Source organism: Monodelphis domestica, chromosome 1 (assembly GCF_027887165.1).
Source record: "Monodelphis domestica isolate mMonDom1 chromosome 1, mMonDom1.pri, whole genome shotgun sequence".
NCBI lineage: Eukaryota > Metazoa > Chordata > Mammalia > Didelphimorphia > Didelphidae > Monodelphis > Monodelphis domestica.
In genome coordinates, this window is record NC_077227.1 from 604,292,517 (window position 1) to 604,312,326 (window position 19,810).

The following is a 19,810-nucleotide window of genomic DNA, read 5'->3' on the forward strand; positions in this document are numbered from 1 at the left end:
GTATATAGGGTTAATTTTTGTACCCTTCAGAGTGTGGGGAAATCAGAGCCAGGTACTGCTCTTCCTGCATCCAGGAGGCTCCAATATTCAGGATTTATCCAATCCAAACAGTCATGTGTTGTAGGGGAAAAGCTGGTGAGTTAGTGGGATCATAGTGTTGCCTCACCTCTAAGAAGGAGGTTTTTCAAGGTGACTTGCTGTAGACTTGGCTGGTCCTGGGTGTTGAAAGAGAGGTCTGAGAAGTCTGGGCTAGGTTTGAATCAATCCTAAATCAGTGTCATCCCTGCTATTACCCAAGGATGAACTGAAAGAGAGTATATCATATGGACCTCTGCCACAATATGCCATCTCTTTCCAAAACATCCCTAGAATGTCCTGGCCCTTTGCCTCCTGTGCCCTGGCCTCCCACTGACTCTCCAGTTCAGCAGATGCATTTCATGCCTTATTGCAAAGAGAAAAATAGAGGCATGTGGGCAATGGTGAAGAGTTTGTAGTCAAGCCTCCTCCTCATAGTCTAAATTCTCTTGACCCACGAGAACATTTGTTGAAATAAGAAGCTTATCCCTTAAATCTCCCTTTCACAAACTCAAAAAAAGCTATCTTTTTCATCCATTTCCTATCCACATATCAGAACCCCTTGCAGTCTGGTTTTCAACCCCTCCACTCAACTGAAGCTGCCTTCTCCAAAATGACCAATAATGCTTGATTGCTAAATCCAGCATTTTCTGAGTCTTCATTGTTCTTGTTCTTTCTGCAGCTTTTGAAAATGTTAGCCCAACTTCTCCCTGAAGGTAAACATTTTCTCTACCCTTGCATTTTGAGACACAAAACTTCTCCTCCTTCTCCTTCTCTGCTCATACCTAATGGTCAGTTACTAAGTCTTGTCAGTGGCCCTCCACATCACTCCTCTCTGTCCCTTTCTTTTTATTTGGAAGGCCACCATCCTCATTCAGTCCCTCTGGTACTTCTACTACAGCTATTGAGCTATCCCCTTCTCTAATCTCTCATTCCACCCAGCTGCCAGATAATCTTCCTAAATGTGTCTGGTCATGTTCCTCTTGCTGGAGGACCTTCAGTGCCTTATTTCCCATGACTTCCCTTCAGGCATTCTATTTTGCAGCAAAACTGACCTAGGTGAAGGTGAAGGTGAAGAAATACTGTTCTCCAACTTTGACCTTCTATCTCTTGCCTTAATTTTTCTTCACAAGCCTTTCCCCCCTATACCCAGAATGTACTTTTCTCAACTCTTCTTTTAGAATCTCTTTCTTCAATGCTCTGTTCCTCCAGAAAATCTATGCAGATCTTCCAATTGTTAATGCACAGGTTTTTCAATTATATGCTTTTCTGACTATGTGTTGTATTTGCCTAGTAGAAGGTAAACTAGTGCTAGAGGGCACTGAATGTGAAGCCAAGATTTGAACTCAGTATTTTTTACTCTGCAGGCCACTTCCCCATCTTGTATATTGAGATCTAGTAAGAGTACCTCTAACTGCACAAACTTCTTACTGCACCCTTCACTTTGTATCAGTTTATATGGGTCTTCCCATATTTCTCTGTATTCCTAACATTTGTCTTTTCCCATAGCATTGTAATATTCTGTTATACTCACATATCAAAATTCATGTCTTAACCCTCCAAACCCTATATATCAGTGTGAGGACTGTTTGGGACTATGTTGATTTTATGTTTCTTTCCTACCTTTTCATATATGGAAAGTTCTTACCTCACTGAAATTTCTAGATTCCCTTTGGGAAAACTCTTATTCCTCTTCCTGTGACTCTAGCCAGTTTGTCTTGTCCAGGTTATGTTCAGGTCTGCCCATTTGCAGCTCATTGGCAAGGCACTCCAAACATGAGAAGCACTTTTTGTACTTGGATTGTAAATAAACAAGTTTGAGTTCTATTCAAGGCTGAAATCTCTTTTAAAAATCAGTCGTAAAAGGTTAATTCTGTGTTCATTCCCCCTTGATATAGAGGTTTTAGTTACTTGGTGATGATGCCAGAAATTCTTGTTAGCTGTGTAGTTTGTGTTAGAATATCTGCCTTTGACCCTCACCCTCCTTTCCCTGTATCTACCTTTCTTAGTTGGACAGAGCTGGCAACTCTCCCTCAGGCCCCCAGTGTCTGCAGAAGAAGCAGTTCCCATATGGAGCATTTGTTTGTGTAATCCTAATATTCCCTTAGAATTAAATGCCGCTTTTCAGATTTGAAGAGAAAAGGATGTGAAAAGTCATCAAATCCTTCATTTTAGAAATGAACAAATTAAGCTGAGAGTCTCTATCACCTCTTTCCTAGACTCTATAAGAGTCTGCTAATTGTTCACCTGGTTCCTTTTTCTCTTTACTTCAATCTATCTTAAACACAGCTATCAAAAATAATCCCCCCAAAGCCACAAGTCTGAGAATGTCCCTCCCTCATTCAAGAATCTTCTGTGACTCCCTGTTTTCCTTAAATTAAGTTACAAACTATAAGTATACTGTCCACATTGCAATTTCAATATACTGCAGGTTGGCATAAGAAATTTAATTTGAGGAGAGTTTTACGAAAGCTGCAGGTGACACACAAAGGCCTGCAGACAACACTGAAAAAGTTTAGAAACTCAGAAATGTGTAAAATAGCCTATGACTATTATTTATAAGCTATGACAAATTATTTAACCTAAATTTTACAGTAAGGTACTGTAAACATACCACAAAAGAAAAAGGAAAAATTTCAGACTTCTTCTCTGGTATGAAGAGAGGGCCAAAAATTTTACATGGATTTTCCAAATCATGGGGACATTGTGCCCTTATGCTCCATAATGCAGAAGGAATATCTATATTTTGTTTGACATTTAAAGGCCTTCACTGTCTGGTTCCAATCCATCTTTTTAGCCAACTTGATGACTTGACATTCTTCATGCTCAACAATCCCTCTCTCATCTGAATGCCCCATGCCTGGAATATAGTCCCATCTCTTAGAATCCTTAGCTGGCTCTCTTCAGAGCTTAGCTTTAGTATCTCCTTCCATCTGGAACCTTTGCTGATCTCCTGCCCTAAATGATCTTGTATTTAATTTATATGTATTTCAATGAGCTTAAGGTACATGTTTCCCATTCAATAGATTGTAAGGTCATTGAGTTAGGAACTGTTTAGAGTTTTGTCTTGCTAATACCTAACACCTAACAAAGTATCAAGCATTTGGAAGGGAACTTAATAAATATTTGTTGATTGCATCATATGATCTTTCCCACTAGATTGGCCTGCTTCTTGTTCTTTGGCAAGCTTACATACAAAAATGAAACAGTTCCTGCCCCCCAAGAAGCTTACATTCTATTGGGGGAAATAACATGTCAACATTTTAGTACATACAGGATAAATACAAGGTAATTTTTTTTGGTGGCAGGTACCAGTCAGGAAAACACTCAGGGAGCAGGTGATTTTGAAGCTAAGAATTAAAGGAAACGGGATATTTCTCAAAGATTTAACCAGTTCAAACTCTCTTTTTCTTTTGAATCCTTGGCCCCCCTTCATGTTTCTTATTATGCCCAACCAGGCCTTATCCTTGGAGCATTCCTGCCATTTGCTGTCTTTGTTCCTACACATGTGCTATTGAATGAAGTTGAAGAAAATCACATAATTGTGCTTGGACCTACTAAAAAATCATGCTACAGAGCTTCAACTGGGCCCTCACTACTGCTCTTTCTCCCTTATCAGTTCACTCTCCTACTCTACAGTGGTTCTTTGAACTTTTTTTATCCCTCCTCAAACCTCTTGGGACTCCCCCTCTCTCCAGCCTCCCAGCTGAGGACCTTGCCTCATAGTTATAAAAAACATCAAGGCCATTCCCCATGAGTTCCTTTTCTCCTTTTCCTCATCTCCTATCACTCAGATGTTTTCTGCCTCTATTTCACTTATTTTCATTCTTTCCCTTTCTGCTGGTTCATTTCCCCCCTAACAATCATGCCTATATCTCCCTCATCCTGAAAAAGAAAAAAGAAGTCCTGACTTGATCCTTTCATCTCCATTAAGTATTTTCCTATATCTCTCCTGCCCTTTGCAGCTAAACCCCTTGAAATGACTCTCTGTAATAGGTGCCTCTCTCTCTTCTTAGCTCCTTGAATCTGGCTTCTAACTTTATTCCCAGAACTGTTCTAGTTACCAGTGATCATCCAATGGCCCTTCCTCCATTCTCACTGCCCTTGACCTTTCTCTGCAGCTTTTTGGTCCCTTTCTCCTCTTTAATACTCTCTTTTCTCTAGGGTTTTGGAACACTACTTTCTCCTTGTTCTCTTCCTACCCATTCGGCAGCTCCTTTTTCCTTTTTTGCTAAGATCACATGCTGTAATTATAGGTGTTCCTTTCTTTTGGGGGGAGGGGCTTGAGGTGAACCTCTGGGGTTCAGGAAGGACACCTTTTTCAAGAATGCAAGACTCTGAGACTTAAATTAAAAATAAAAAGAGAAAATTATTAGTTTAGTTTAGGTGTGCTGGCCAGGAGGACAACATAGGTGGAAAATTGTCTCCTAGTGGGGACAGTATAGATGGAAAAGCTGCCTTCCCCAGCACACCAAGTCTGAGATCTTTATACTCTTTACAAAGGCACAGAGAGGTGGGGGAGGTTTGCCTGAAGACATAGAGGGTGACCCTCATAGTGTAGAAGGCAGATGGATGTCTGAGATATATAAGTTGATGTATCAAGGAGGTATATCTCTCTGTCCATCTCAAATCTGAAGGATGATCCAAGGAGGATAATCCTCTCAGGGTTTTATTGGAGTTATCAGAAGTTTTGGGTTAGGAATCATAAGGATGGAAGGGAGCAAAGGAATTTTCCGGCTTACAGTTTGCCTGAAACACTTCTATAATTTTGGGGGTACAACACCCAGGCCACTTTCAGGTTCTGCCTTCTCCCTCTTTGCTACCTTCCATTGGTGATCATATCAGCTTCCATAGATTTAACTTAATTTTTAAATCTAACTATCCCACCCCCACTTTTCTATGGATCTCCTCTTTTACATCTCCAGCTGCCTTTCAGATACCTCCAACTGGATCTCTAGTAGGCATCTTAAAACTCAACATGTCCAAAATAAAACTCACTATCTTTTCCCCAAACCCTTCCTGTGTTTTACCTTCCCTGTTCCTACAGATGCCACCAACCTCCCGGGACCCAGGCTTCCCAACCCATCAGCCATCCTCAGCATCTCTCATTCTCCCCCTTGCCCCCCCTCCCCCCATCCAAGCTCCTGCCAGGGCCTATCTTTCATTTTGTCATGTCTCCTCCTTTGGTGCTGCCACCACTCTGGTAAGGGCCCTCATCACTTTGCACCTGGATTATTCCAGTAGCCTGCTGCTAGGTCTGCCTTGCATTTCTCCTCCTCAGTCTGTTCCCTGTGGCCACTGAAGTGATTTCTCTACAGCACAGATTTGATCATGTTACTGCTCCCCCAATTCAATAAACTCCAGTGGCTCCCTATATTGAAAGTTATCAAAAAAAAAAGTGTGTAGACCCCAGAGGAAAAAGCCCAGACCTAACCCTATGTTTGATTTTGTAAATGAAGACAACTATGCTCAGAGAAATGATCTACCCCTAGGCTGTGCAACTGAGATTCATAATGTGAGAATTTGTTTTTCACAGACTATGTTAATTCCTACTTGGGGGCCCCTCCATTAGAAAGGTCCCAGTTAATTCCTGTGTATTCGAGAGAATGGAAATTCCATGGCTTGTGAATCACAGGTACCATGCAGTCTACAGATTTTTACATTTTCTTTGTTTTTAGGAATCCCTGGAATGTCTCCCTTTTTAAAAAGTCTGGCTAATGACCTATGGTTCTCTTCCTGCCTAAATGGCCTTTGTTGGGAAAGGTGAGATTTTGATGCATCACCTCTTAATTAGCTATTTATCAATGAGATGTTCTGGGACTATGAATAATGAGCTCTTAAAACTATAGATCTGCCTAAGGGGCATTCAGGGTCTTTGATCATTTGAAAGAGCCTCTGACCTATCACTTTATTGGTTATAATGCCAGCTAAATCAATAAATTGATATTCTCACCAAAAAATCAGACTGGCCAAATAATTTTAATTGCAATAATAAGATTCTCTTGCTTCAAATCTAATGCCCTTTTACTTATATAATCAGGTCTTATTTCTGAGGTTAATTAATAAAAAAAATTGTTAGATTCAGATCAAGGATAGAACTCGGAAGCCAAGAAACTGCCCCTAGATAAATGGTGAGAAGATATAAGCACATAGTTAAAAGGAAACAAAAAAATTTAATAACTACTTGGGAAGATGTCCAACTTCACTAAAAAGCAGAGATGAAAATTTGTGGTACTGCCTAATCCATGGGACTGATAGAAATCTAGCAATGAATAAAGTGGTAGAGATTCAGAGGTACTCTTATTGCTGATTGGTGTATTTTACAGGAGAGCTGTTTGCCAGTATGCTATAAAAATAACAGAAATTTTGATTTATGACCCAATAATTCTACTTCTTTAAAACTTTTAAGTTTTCAAAAACAAACACACATATGCACAAAAGATTATCTGTTCAAAGCTTTTCTAACATTAGTTATAATTTTAAAAAACTTGAAGCAACACTAGAGAAATTATTAAATTGCAACATATTAGTATAAAGGGATATAATATGATGAAGAATGAAAAGTAGAGGAAATATATAGAAATCAGAAAAGTTTTATGAGAAATGATGCAAAGTAAAAAAATGCAGAACTAGAATTGAATACATACTCATAACTACCAAATAAGTGGAAAAATAAATGAGAATCAACAGAAAAAAATCCTGATAGAAACTTAAGAGGCAGTGACTGAAAAGTAATAGTAATTAATGGGAAAACATTAATTAAAGTGTAAATATAAAGCAAATGCTATTAGTTGTATTTATTCAATATTAAGTTTATAATAAACCGTTTTTGTGCAAAAGAGAGAGATTCTGCCACTGTTTATCTACTAGATTTTTTCCCTTTATGCCATAAGATTATTTTTGACAGGCCCACATCCACAGCAGCTGGGTGGCTCCATGAATAGAGAGCTAGGTATTTAGATGGAAAGTCTTAGGTTCAAATTTGTCCTCAGACATTTTCCTAGCTGGGTGACACTGGGCAAATCATTTAATCCCCATTGCCTCCCTAGCCCTTACTGCTCTTCTACCTTGGAACCAATACACATTAATGATTCTAAGATGGAAAGTAAGGGTTTAAAAAAGTTTTTTAAAAAGCAACATGGTGAAGCTACCATTCTTCACTTTATTTCTTCAATGAATTTCTCTCCAGTGTCAATGATATGTCTTCTTTTACAACATGATGAACATGGAAATACTGTATTGTATGATAATACATGTACAACATATATTACCTGTCATCTTGAGGAGGGGGAAGAGTGAGAAGGAGAGAACATGAATTATACATTAAAAATTTTATCAATGTGTAAAAAAATAAAATGAAATACAAAAGAAAGGGAACATGGTGAGTTTAAAAAAAGCTCTTGAGTATTAGTAAAAGAGGGCCTGGTCTTGAATCTCTATAAAGTTTACTACCTGAGTGATTTGAGGAAGCCATTTAATCCTCTATGTCCCAGTTTTCTCAGCTGTTAAATTAATGGACATCTTTATCCATTAGTTGTTGTCATCAATTGTTTTTAAAATAAGTAGTCCAGTTTTAGGTACCAAATTAGAGTTTCTTGGTTCTTTAAAGAACTTATAGATACTGAAATCAAAAGTAGAATTCCCCTCTTTTTTTGGTAGAAAATATATTGATTTACTTAAACATTTTTGCCTCATTACTTGAAGGATTTTCTTTGTGTACTTTCTGTATTTTTTATGTTTTTACTGATGTCTTTTGTTTATTATATCATCATATTATCCCTGATATCTTCTCTTTCCCTCAGAGCTATTCTAAATGACAACTTTTAACATTTTTATTTCATTAAACATTTCTCATTTACAGGAAAACAAAATTTTAATAATTTAAAAAATTTAGATTATATTCTCCGCTTTCCTTCCCATTCCTTGAGAATATTAGTAATTTGGTATTCATAATTCATCTTGAAATCATGGAAAACATTTCCCTATTAGCTTTGTTACAAAAGAAAATAGAAAAAAAAAATCCCCCCCCCAATTTTTTTAAGTGTGCATCCATTTTTATTCAGCCATGTTATTTTTTAAAAAACATGAAAATAAAGTGTAAAGCATTTGCTTCTCGGTGCTCATAATTTATTCACCAATTCTCTCTGGTTGTTGATAGTATTTTTCTTCATGGGTCCTTCCTTTGGAATTGTTTTAGATCATTGTATTGATTAAGAGTAACTAAATCTTTCACTATTGATCATCATTACAAAATTGTTGTTACTGGGTACAGTGTTCTCCAGGTTCTGCTCACTTCATTTTGCATCGATTTATATATTCAAGGTTTTTCTGAAACCATCATGTATATCATTTTTTATAGTACAATAGTATTCCACGACAATTGTATACCACAAATTATTCAGCCATATCCCAACTGATGGCCACCCCCTCAATTTCTGATTCTTTGCCACCACAAAATATAAGTAGGTCCTTTTCCCTATTTTTTTAATCTTTTGTGGATATAGACCTAGTAATGGTATTTGTAGATCACAGTTTTATAGCTCTTTGGACTTTGTTATAAATTATTCTCCAGAATGGTTGGACTACTTTACAACAGTGCAGTAGTGTCCCAATTTTTCTACATCCTTTCTAGCATTTATCATTTTCCTTTTAGCCATTCTGATAGATGTGAGGTGATACCTCAGAGTTGTTTTGATTTGCATTTTTAATCAGTAGTGATTAGAGCATTTTTTCAAGTGCCTATTGATAACTTTGATTTCATCTCCTTAAAACTGTCCTATTATGCTTTTTGACTGTTTATCAATTGGAGAATGACTTTTTTTTTTATAAATTTGACTCAGTTTCCTATATATTTGAAAAATGAAGCCTTTGTCAGAGAAACTTGCTGTAAAATATTTTTCCTAGTTTCCTTCTTTCTTTTTTTATTTCATTAATTTTGTTGGTACAAAAGCCTTTTAATTTCATGCAAACAAAATTATCCATTTTACTTCCTGAGATCTTGTCTGTCTCATTTGGCTATAAACTCTTCCTTTATCGATATATCTTACAGAAATATTTATCCAGGTTTCCTTAATTTACTTATGATATCACGATCACCTTCTTTGTCTAAATCATTTATTCATTTTGATCTGATCTTTGTATATAGTGTGAGTTGATCTGTGCCTAGTTTGTGCCAAATGGTTTTCCAGTTTTTCTAGCAATTTTTGTCAAATACTGAGTTTTTAAACCCCACAGCTTGGATCTTTGGGTTTATCAAATAACAGATTAATATGTTCATGTACCACTGTGTATTGTGTAACTAATCTGTTCCACCGATCCACCACTCTTATTTCTTAGCCAGTCCAAGATTATTTTGATGATTTGTTGTTCAGTCATTTTTAGTTGTGTACAACTCATTGTGATCCTATTTGAGGTTTTTGGCAAAGACACTGGAGTGTTTTCCATTTCCTTCTCCAGCTCACTTTATCGATGAAGAAACTGAGGCAAACAAGTGTCAGTGACTTGGCTAGGCAAGATTTGCCATAGGCCAGATTTAATCTTAGGACTTCCTGACTTCAGGCCCAGCACTTTACCACCTAGCTTCCTGATCTGATGACTGCTGCTTTGTAAGAGTTTGAAATCTGTAACTGTTACGCCACTTTCTTCATTTTTTTTTCATTGATTCCCTTTAAATTCTTGGCCTTTTGTTGTTCCTGATGAGTTGTTGCTGTTTTTTTCTAGTTCTTTAAAATAATTCTGGGTAATTGGATTGGTACAACATTGAATAAGTAAATTACCTTAGGTAGAATTCTCATTTTTATTTTGCTTGGCCTACTCATGAGTAATTAATATTTCCCCAGTTGTTAAGATCTGTCATTATTTGTATGAGAAGCATTTTGTAATTGTACTCATAGAATTCCTGGATTTGTCTTGGCAATAGCTTCCCAAATATTCTGTGTTGTCTGCAGTTATTTTAAATGAGATTTCTCTGTCTCTTTCTTCCTGCTGGGTTTTGTTGGTAGTAAATAGAAATCCTGGTGATTTTATATCCTGCAACTTTGTTAAGTTGTTAATTGTTTCAACTAGTTTTTTAGTTGATTCTCTAGAGTTCTCTAAGTATACCATCATCTCATCTGCAAAGAGTGATAGTTTTGTTTCCTCATTGCCTATTTTAATTCTTCTGCTTTTTCTTAACTGCTATAGCTAGAATTCTAATACAATATTGAATGATATTGATGATAATGGACCTATTTGTTCACTGAAATTTAATTTTCATTAGTGGTGCATTTACTCTTTTCATTTTTAATACTTATAATTTGGTTTTCTTTTTTAGCTAAATTAATAAAAAGTTTGTCAGTTCATTGTTGCCCCCCCCCCCCAGCTCTTAGTTTTATTTATTAGTTCTAAGGACTTTTTATTTTCTATAATAGAAAAAGTGGAATAATTAAAATAGGCAAAGACATTGAGGCAGTTTTCCTTGATAATTGCTTGAATTGTGATGTCATTCTTTGACCATGCTTTCAGATAACCCAATAAGATTTTAAATTCTCTTTGATCTAATTTCTATGCCAATTGATTCTCTGAAGAGATATTTCACATTTTCTTCTATTCCCCCCCCCTCCTTTTGACTGTGTCTTATTGTTTTTTGATGTTTCATGGAATCATTAACTTCTAGTTGACCAATTCTACTTTTTAAGATGTTATTTTCTTCAGTAAGATTTGTACCTCTTTTTCCATTTGGACAATCCAGCTTTTTTAAAAAAGCCTTTTTTTTTAAAAATCAGCTCCTCAGAGCTTCTGCTCCCTATTGATGGAAAGTGTTCCTCTCTATCTCGAACTGTGACCCAGAAGTGGATGTAGACAATGCAATGTAGATGTAGACAATGTCCAGTGCTAGCAAAGGAACCCCCTGTAATAAATATCCTTCTCACCAGTTCTTTGGTCTTCTTACTTGCTCTGTCTGGCTTGAGAGTTCCCAAAGCAGTTACTGTTTCTGTTGCCACTATCTACTGTTTCCATTGGTGATTCCTCCTCATGGGCTTAATGTCAGGCTCTACCCCATATCATGTCTCTTTAGGATCTTATGGTGGCTTGGGCAGGAAGAATACCTCACTTTTGACCTTTTGTTGTCTCTGCTGCTCTAGAATTTGTTTTGAGGCTCATTTTAAACATGTTCAGAGGGGAATGTTGAGGGAACTCAGCTGTCTTCTGTATTACATCATCTTGGCTCAACCCCCCACCCCTAGAAATCAACAAATAGCATTTTTAAGAGGAAAAATAAAACAGTACAAGTGATCAATATATTGACAAAGTCTGAAAACATCTTTATCTTTTTCATTCAAGTCATGCTTACCTTTACAATGTTGTTATTTTCACTTTAATTTTTTGGTTTATTGTTGTTTTTTCCATTCACATTTTAGTTATGTATAGACTGATTTCTTAGCTCTGCATACTTTATTTTGCAACAATTCATGTAGATTTTCCCATACTTCTCTTTATTCATTACATATATCATTTCTTACATCACAGTAATAATTCATAAACCACTGTTTAGTCATTCCTCAGTTAATAGATATCTGTTTTGTTTGCAGGTCTTTGCCATTATAAAAAATAATGCTATAAATATTTTGTTGTATATGGCAACTTTCTTCTTATCAATAGCTTTCTTGGAGCATAAGCACAGTAATGAAGTCTGGTTCAAAGAATATGGACATCTTAATCACTTTATTTGCATATTTCCAAATTGCTTTATAAAATGGCTATACTATTCCATAGTCCTACCAACAAATTATTAGTGTGTCTGGGTTATATGGCAAGAGGATGTTATCCCCTAGGACCATGGTGACAAATCTATGGTATGCGTGCCAAAGGGGACACTTAGAACCTGCCATTGCCCCAGCATAGAGTTTGCCAGAGGTTAGAAAACCAAAGGGACACAGGGTTGGGCTGCTCGCCTCCCCACCTTCCACCCCTTTAAATGGTTCACCATCATTGCCCTAAGAGATCAAGGATGCCTTCATTATCCACCTCTATAAAGGAAGAGGAAATAGGTTGTCTTGTAACAAATCACTGGGCTCTTAGTCATTGTTGGCAAAATTATTGCCAGTCCTTCTTCATAGGCTGATCTTTTGCCCGGAAGATGGTCTCCGAGCTGAGAGCTAGTGTAGCTTCAGGAAGGAATGAGGAAGGATCTATATGGTGTTTGTTAGCTGACAGCTCCTGGAGAAATGCCAGGAGTAGAACAGAGGTCTATATGCAACATTCATCAATCTGACCAAGACCTTTTATACTATCAGTCAGGAGGGCTTGTGGAAGATTATGACAAGATTTGGTTGGTACAAGTTTATCAATATTGTACAACAGCTCCACGATGGCACACTTACACAGGTTCTGGATAAAGGACCACATTTTTATGCTTTCCTAGTTATAAGCAGGGCAGTATCCTTGCTCTAATGCTTTTTAGCATATTTTCAGGGATGCTGTTGGATGCCTTCAAGGAGGATGAAAACAGCATCAAAGTCAACTGCTGCGTTGACAATAAATTACTTAACTAGGAAAGGCTACAAGCCAAGCATATAGTGGAAGGACAATTAATGCACTACTTTTTGATGTCAGATGATTGTGCACTCAATGCAACCTCTGAGGTTGAGATGCAACACAATATGGATTGATTCTCTACCACTTGTGCAAATTTTGGCCTGATAATTAATATGAAGAAAACAGAGGTTGTCTACCAACAAGCACTACACCACCCACATGGGAAACCATCAGTTACAACAAATGGAAAAATTTTGAATGCTGTGAATACATTTACTTACTTTGGCAGTATGTTTTCCAGGGATATCCATATGGTTGATGAGGTGGATACACACATTGCCAGAGCTTGTTCAGAGTTTAAAGGATTACAAGGAAAGTGTGAGAGAGAAGAGGTATTAGGCTGCCTCCCTTCAATACTTAGGAGCCATCATGGTGTACTCTTGTGTGTGTGTGTGTGTGTGTGTGTGTGTGTGTGTGTGTGTGTGAGTGTGAGAAAGACAGACAGACAGACAGACAGACAGAGAACCAGTTCACAGTTGTAATTAAGAAAAGATCATAGGAGGGGACAGCTGGGTGACTCAGTGGATTGAGAATCAGGCCTAGAGACAGGAGGTCCTAGGTTCTAATCTGGCCTCAGACACTTCCCAGCTGTGTGACCCTGGGCAAGTCACTTAACCCTCATTACTTCTCTTCTGCCTTGGAGCCAACACACAGTATTGACTCTAAGATGGAAGGTAAGAGTTTGAGAGAGAGAGAGAGAGAGAGAGAGAGAGAGAGAGAGAGAGAGAGAGAGAGAGAATGAATAAGATCCTAGACTTGGAAGAGACCTTAGAAAGCATGTATTTGACATGTTCTCTCTCTCTTTTGTGTGCACGTGCGCGCACACACACAGATTCCAGTTTGTATCCTTTGGACTTTTAGCTGCCAAACTTTGAGTCATCCTGGCTCATCTTACTCCCTTCAGTTCTAACTAGAAGCTGTTAAATACATTTAATGAATTGCTTTGCTTGTGCTTTGATCCATTTCCTTTAAGAGTATTTTTTTTTTGGTAGAGCTTCTCCATGATACAGTGACTGGATCTGTTCCAGAATCAAAGATCATCCAAATAGGAACTAAATTTTGAAAATTACACAAGACTATCCTTTGGGTATATAACTTGACTTCTCATGCCTAAATGTCTTTAGTATAGAAAGCTTGGTTTGAATTAATTTTTTAAACCTTCTAAAATTAATCCTTTAAAGTATAAATCATATTAAGTAGTTTTGATGTATTTATAAAAATTTTATTTCAACTTCTTTTCTTTGACTTCTGGTGATTTTTTTTCTGACTGCTTTAGTCACAAACTGCTAGTCACCTTTTTTTTCCCCCAATTCTTTTCCAATTAAGTATTTATAGTTATTTGAACTTCAATGAAAATTTATCAAAAATCTTAGTATGCATCATATTGAAGCATATATACTGTCTTGTACTTTGGATACTTAAAAAATTTGATTGGAAAGTCACTTTTTACCTTACCTCCTTATGATCAAAGAATTAGCTTATACATGAAGGAAGAAAACAATTATTTATAAGAACCTACTAAAGGCTTCTTATAAATATTTCATTTGATCCTTGCAGTCACTTTGGGAGGTTGATATTATTATTCTCATTTTACAGTTGAAGAAATTAAATTTGGCTGGAGTAACACAAGTAATGTGTCTAAGGCTAAATTTAAACTTAACTTTTCTTGACTTAAGACCCAATGTTCTATCCACTGTGACAACTAGTTGCCTCTGAAGATTATCTATTTTCAGGTTCTAGTCAAAGAGTATATGACTTGTGAAATAGTCTGATGTATTTTGAAATAAAGTATCAAAACGATTTTCCACTGAAGCTGCGATTATGAAACTTCTTTTGTTTCTAAAGGGAAACTCCGTTTTTAGAGAAAGTCTTTCTGCTTTTGCAGGACATTAGAATAAACATATCACACATTTGAATGATCTTACTTGCCATATAATCTATTCTTTTCTCTGAGATAATATTTGTAAAGTTCTAAGCAGAGTACCTATACCTGGCACATAATAGACGATATATGTTGTTATTTAGTTGTTTTTTAATTGTCTGACTCTTCATGACCCCATTTGGGGTTTTCTTGGCAAAGATTCTGGAGTGGTTTGTCATTTCTTTCTCCAGCTCATTTTACAGATGAGAAAACCGAGACACAGAGTAAAATGACTTGTCTAGGGGTCACATGGCCTGTAGGTATCAGAAGCCAGATTAGAACTTGGGAAGATGAGTCTTCTTGATTTTAAATCCAACACTCCATCTATGCCACCTAGCTGCCCCAGTCAATACATACCTGATAACTATTATTATCATCATCATAATGACTTCTCAAAAATTTATTTTTGGGTCCCCTGGGGCCAACTTTTAAAATCTCTGCTTAGGAGCCAATATAAATAAATCAGCATATAGGATAATCACAAACAGCTCAAAAGAATGCAGTATAAATTTCCTTAGAATGCCCTGACAACACATGCAGCTGGGTGGCTCAGTGGATTGAGAGTCAGGCCTAGAGACTGAAGGTCCTAGGTTCAAATCTGGCCTCTGTGATAGAGGATAAAAAGGTTTGCAATTTGCAAAACTGTGCAAAAACTGAGAAATGCAAACCTATGGATGATTGACAGTGGCATGTGACCAAGGGTTACATGGGAGCCTGAACCTGTGGATCTGAGAAGATTCTATGGACCAACAGTTTTGTTTTCTCAGTGTGTTGGCTCTCTTGGAAGGATCTAGTCTGCTCTCCTAAAGACCTTAAGAGAAGTTTGCTTGTGATCAAACTGAGGAAGGAGTTTTTCCTTGTATTTGGCTGCTGGCAGTATCAGTCTTACTTGGACCTCAGGACTTCTTGGACATCTAACAACAAAAGATCCTGGCTCTATTTTATTTTGAACTCCTGCTGTGAGAATTGGGGTATTTGCTTAAGTTTTTAGTTTAGTAACATAGTTAATATAGTTTAATTAGTTTTAAGAATAAGAATAGGCATACCCCTATGCCTTTCTTCCTTTCCCTTCCCAAACAATAAAACAGATTTTTATGTTTTCCTCTTGTGTTTCCCAATACACAGTACTGACTCCAGGACAGAAGGTAAGGATTTAAAAAAAATAAAAAGAATGCCCTGACAACTTGCTTGTATTATTTTTAATCCTTTTTTCAGAAATCTTGTAGGATGCCTATAAATTATGATCTCCCCAAACCATAAGTCATTCAGATTGTCCGTTTGAAATCTCTTCAGAGGCAATTAAGAGTTTAGCCTCTCTTTTGAAACATTTTGGAGTACATCTAACAAGTTTCCAGGGGATATGGTTCATTTTTAGAAATTCCCATTACAGTCAATTAAACCTGTCTTTTTCTTCCTTTTATTCTAATTGCTTCATACTTTCAAAAGTGTTAGATACAGCTTGCTTTTGTCTGGGCATGTCAAAGGCAAAAATTAACATGTCTGCCCTATAGACACATGTGTTCCAGATTTCTAAGCTATTAAGAGTTCTTAGGTGTAGCTTACAAGCTATAATGTAAATTTGTTGCAAGTACACCACTTCAGGATAGATTTGATTCCTAGAATAGAAAATATGTCTTAGATTTACAGTTAAAGAAATAATTTGAATCTGCTCTTTTTTAGGTAAGATTAAGTAAGATGTTATTGTGTTAGTGGAAAGAATACTAGATCTGTTCAATCTTGATTCTTGAACAAGAATTATCTTATGAGATCACAGATGAAGAAGACATTCAGTTTTGTGGGTTTTAAAATTATAATTAAATATTATATTATATAAAGTTTTATTAATAATTAAGCAAAAGAACTGCCTGACTTCAGCCCAGTTGCAGGTCCAAGAGAAGAAGAGGGAGGAGTTATGGCCACTTAAATGCCATCACACAAATACACAGGAAAAGAGAATTTTGGGAACTACTAAGGGACTTCTGGGGAATGGAGTCCAAAGGCTCAAAATCTCCATTTAAACAGTTTCTTCTTAGTGGGGTAAACCCAGTACTTGGTGGAACTGCCCTTTTTACTTTTGGACAGCTCTAACTGATCCATTTTATCCATTACTCTGAGTTGAAGCAGCCCTCACAGCTCATCAGATATTTGAAGATAACTGTTGTGTCCCCTGTTAAGTCTTCTCTTTTTCCAGGTTAAAAACTCCTCCCATTGATCCTCTACTAATCTGCTCCTGAGCCCCTACACCATTCTGGTTATCCTCTTCTGTGTTCTCTTCAGTTTGTCTTCCAAAAACATGCCCTGAACTGAACACCATGCTGTAGCCAGTTGTCCCCAGGCAGGACTGAGGGCATGATCCTATCTTCTTGCTTGTTCTGAATGCCATACCTTTCTCAATACAAAGGTCACATTTACCCTTTTTTTAGTCAACCTGCTATACACTGTTGACTTATTGAACTTATACTCTAGAAAAATCCTTTGACATAGATCGCCTTCAGGCTTTGTCTTCTTCCTCTGGATACCTCCTTTCAGAGTCCCACTTAGAAGGTATGATAGCTAGGCCTGGGTACAGAATCCTGCGAGATTCTAAGAGTATAAAATCCATTCTCCATGTGGATGATCATGAGGGAACTGGATTTGGATTTGAATCCTGGCTCTGATACTTAGGTGGCCTTGGATAAATCACTGCTCTCAGCCTCAGTTTCTCTATATAAAATGAGGACATTAGTCCTTTTGAGCTCTAAATATTAAAGACAAAGACTAATGTGGATTAGTTTGCAGTTTAAAAAAATCTTTTTAAGTTGTATAGATTTGTTAAAAGATTCTATATGTATAATTTTTAGATTCCAAATGATATCCCCCTCCCTTTTTGGCAATGGAACAGTCAACAGTTTGAGTTACTAATTGGATATGGTAGGTCCGAGAGAGAGAATTATCAAAGATGAAATAAAAATTTCTGGAGATGGGATGAAAGCAGTGCCATGACTAGAAATAATGAAACCAGAAAGAATAAATATAGGGGCAAATATAACATGTTTGGTTTTAAACATAATGCATTTGCAGTGCCTGTGGAATATCATGTAGGTGGTTGGATAAATAATTCTGGAGCTCAGGAGAGAGGTCAAGGATAGAAATGTAAAGTCAGAAAACAGCATAGTTCACTCTCCCATAAGTTCTGGAATATGAATGAATTAAGTCCCTGGCTCTTTTACTTTGTCCCTAGATGCCTTTAGACATTAATCATTTCATATTTCTGGGTTTCAGTTACATTACTTGAGACTGTTTAATAAAACAAATTAACACAGGCAAAATACAATGATGTTTGAGATGTAAATAAAAAGTAATTCAGAAGTATGCCATTAGTAGGTTTTTAGAAAACATTATAGATACAACAGTAGTGAATCATTATAATCTAAAAAATAGTCAGCTAATAAAAGGTAATATCATTGATGCTTCACACAATTTATTAAATATATTAAAAACCACTAAATTATTATTTAGATAAGAACAAATTCTAGGGTGTGACTAGATGACTCAGTGGATTGAAAGCCAGTCCTAAAGATGGGGGGGGGGCGGCATGTCTTGGGTTCAAATTTGACCCCAAACCAGACCCCAGACTATGGGATCCTGGACAGGTCACTTGCCTAGCCCTTACTGCTCTTCTTCCTTGGAAAGAAGATAAGTCTTTAAAAAATTACAATATTAAATAAAAGTTCTCTTGTTTCTCAGAAGGATAAAGTCATGAATATAGTTATTAATGTTAATATTCTCTGTCAGACTGCCTCATACCAGTGATATTTTCAAATTATGTGTTCAACTATCTGCAGCCATCTAGTATTCTCGCATAGCATTCTCTGTTCAAAAACCCAATTTGCGTTTGGGGACTTGGGGACTCTCTGAGAGTAATATGGTTAATTAAAGTCATAAGCATGATTTGAAAGTCTCACTTTGTATGTTTTTGTGAAGTTATTAAACTCTAATCTTTTTTTTTTAATCCAACAGTGAGGGTTCCCTACTTTATTGACTTGAAAAAGCCACAGGAACAAGGCTTAAATCACACCTATAATTACTACCTCCAGCCAGAAGAAGGAGTAACTATTGGAGTCTGGTAAGTATAAAGTTGTATTTCTGCACTGAATTGCTAAAAATTTTCTGCAAAAATTCTCTCTTAATTAGATTTGGGAGGTGGTGTGGTGCAGTGAAAAGATTTGAAGTCAGAGGACTTGGGTTCAAAACCCCAAAACTAAAACCCAGCCATTCCATTCACTCACTTGCTGTGTGGTCTCTATGGGCCTCGAGTCCTCATTTGAAAAATGAAGACCATATTGGCAAATATTAACTTCAGAGTATTGTTGTGAAGCTCAACAGAAGAAATATTAGACTTCAAAGTTCTATATAAAAGTCAGGTATTCCTAATAATATCAGGAAAATGAGACTTGCAGTATTTGACTCTGTGGTCCCTTCCAGCATTAAATCTGTGATCCTGGAATGATCTTGTGGAGGATCGAAAGCCCTCTCTCATGGGCCTCTCTCCCCAGATCCTTTTTGTGAATGGACCAGAGTGTTGTTTGTCCCATTAAAATTTTTGTGACAGGGCTTCAGTATAACTATGCTCCAGTCTAGGTGAGATTTTGAAGGAGGCAGAAATGCTCCCCTTCTGAGAAGTGCCACTCCATTATTAGTCTGAACATTCCCTCTTGACTACCTAAAGAAAGATGCACACACGTACCCTCTCCAGTAAGCAGTCAGCGCTCACACTTTCCCTAGAGAAGGTCCTGCACTTTTTCTATCGGGTTGTCAGAGGACACAGCAGCAGAGGCTTGGCTCTCTCATCCCCCATCTCTCCTTGTCTCCAGGCCTGGCTCTAGCTACTGAACTACCTGACTGCCCCTGTGGGTAGTATTTTCTGTGTTGACTTTGTTATATCTTGGGTAGTAGATAATTAGCATCAGCAAAGGTCATTAGTTGTATTTAGTAGTTTGTATTTATATTTGGACATGTGTTGAACACTTATTAAATGCCCATTTGTGTGCCAAGCATCCTGTTAGGTGCTGGAGAAGATACAAAGTCTAGATGAGAAAGAGCCCCTGTCCTTAAAAGAGATTTTAAAGTCTAGCAAAAGGAAACAACTAGCAAAAGAAACCAGAATTCAGGGTTATGTGACAAAATGTATTCAGTGTGAGGCAAAGTACTCTGTGGAGCCCTAGGGGGAATGCAATTCCGGACAGAGAGTCAAGGGAG

General features: G+C 37.1%; 1 protein-coding gene across 13 annotated transcripts in view; it reads left to right on the forward strand.

The window, feature by feature from the left end:
* Positions 1-19,810, forward strand: part of ABHD12 (abhydrolase domain containing 12, lysophospholipase) — a 145,239-nt gene that overhangs the window by 72,908 nt on the left and 52,521 nt on the right. For all 13 annotated transcript variants that reach the window (XM_056813794.1, XM_056813795.1, XM_056813798.1 and 10 more), the window contains one exon: positions 18,572-18,677. In XM_056813794.1, the coding sequence (XP_056669772.1) occupies positions 18,572-18,677 (106 nt within the window). The remainder of the gene's footprint in view (positions 1-18,571; positions 18,678-19,810) is intronic.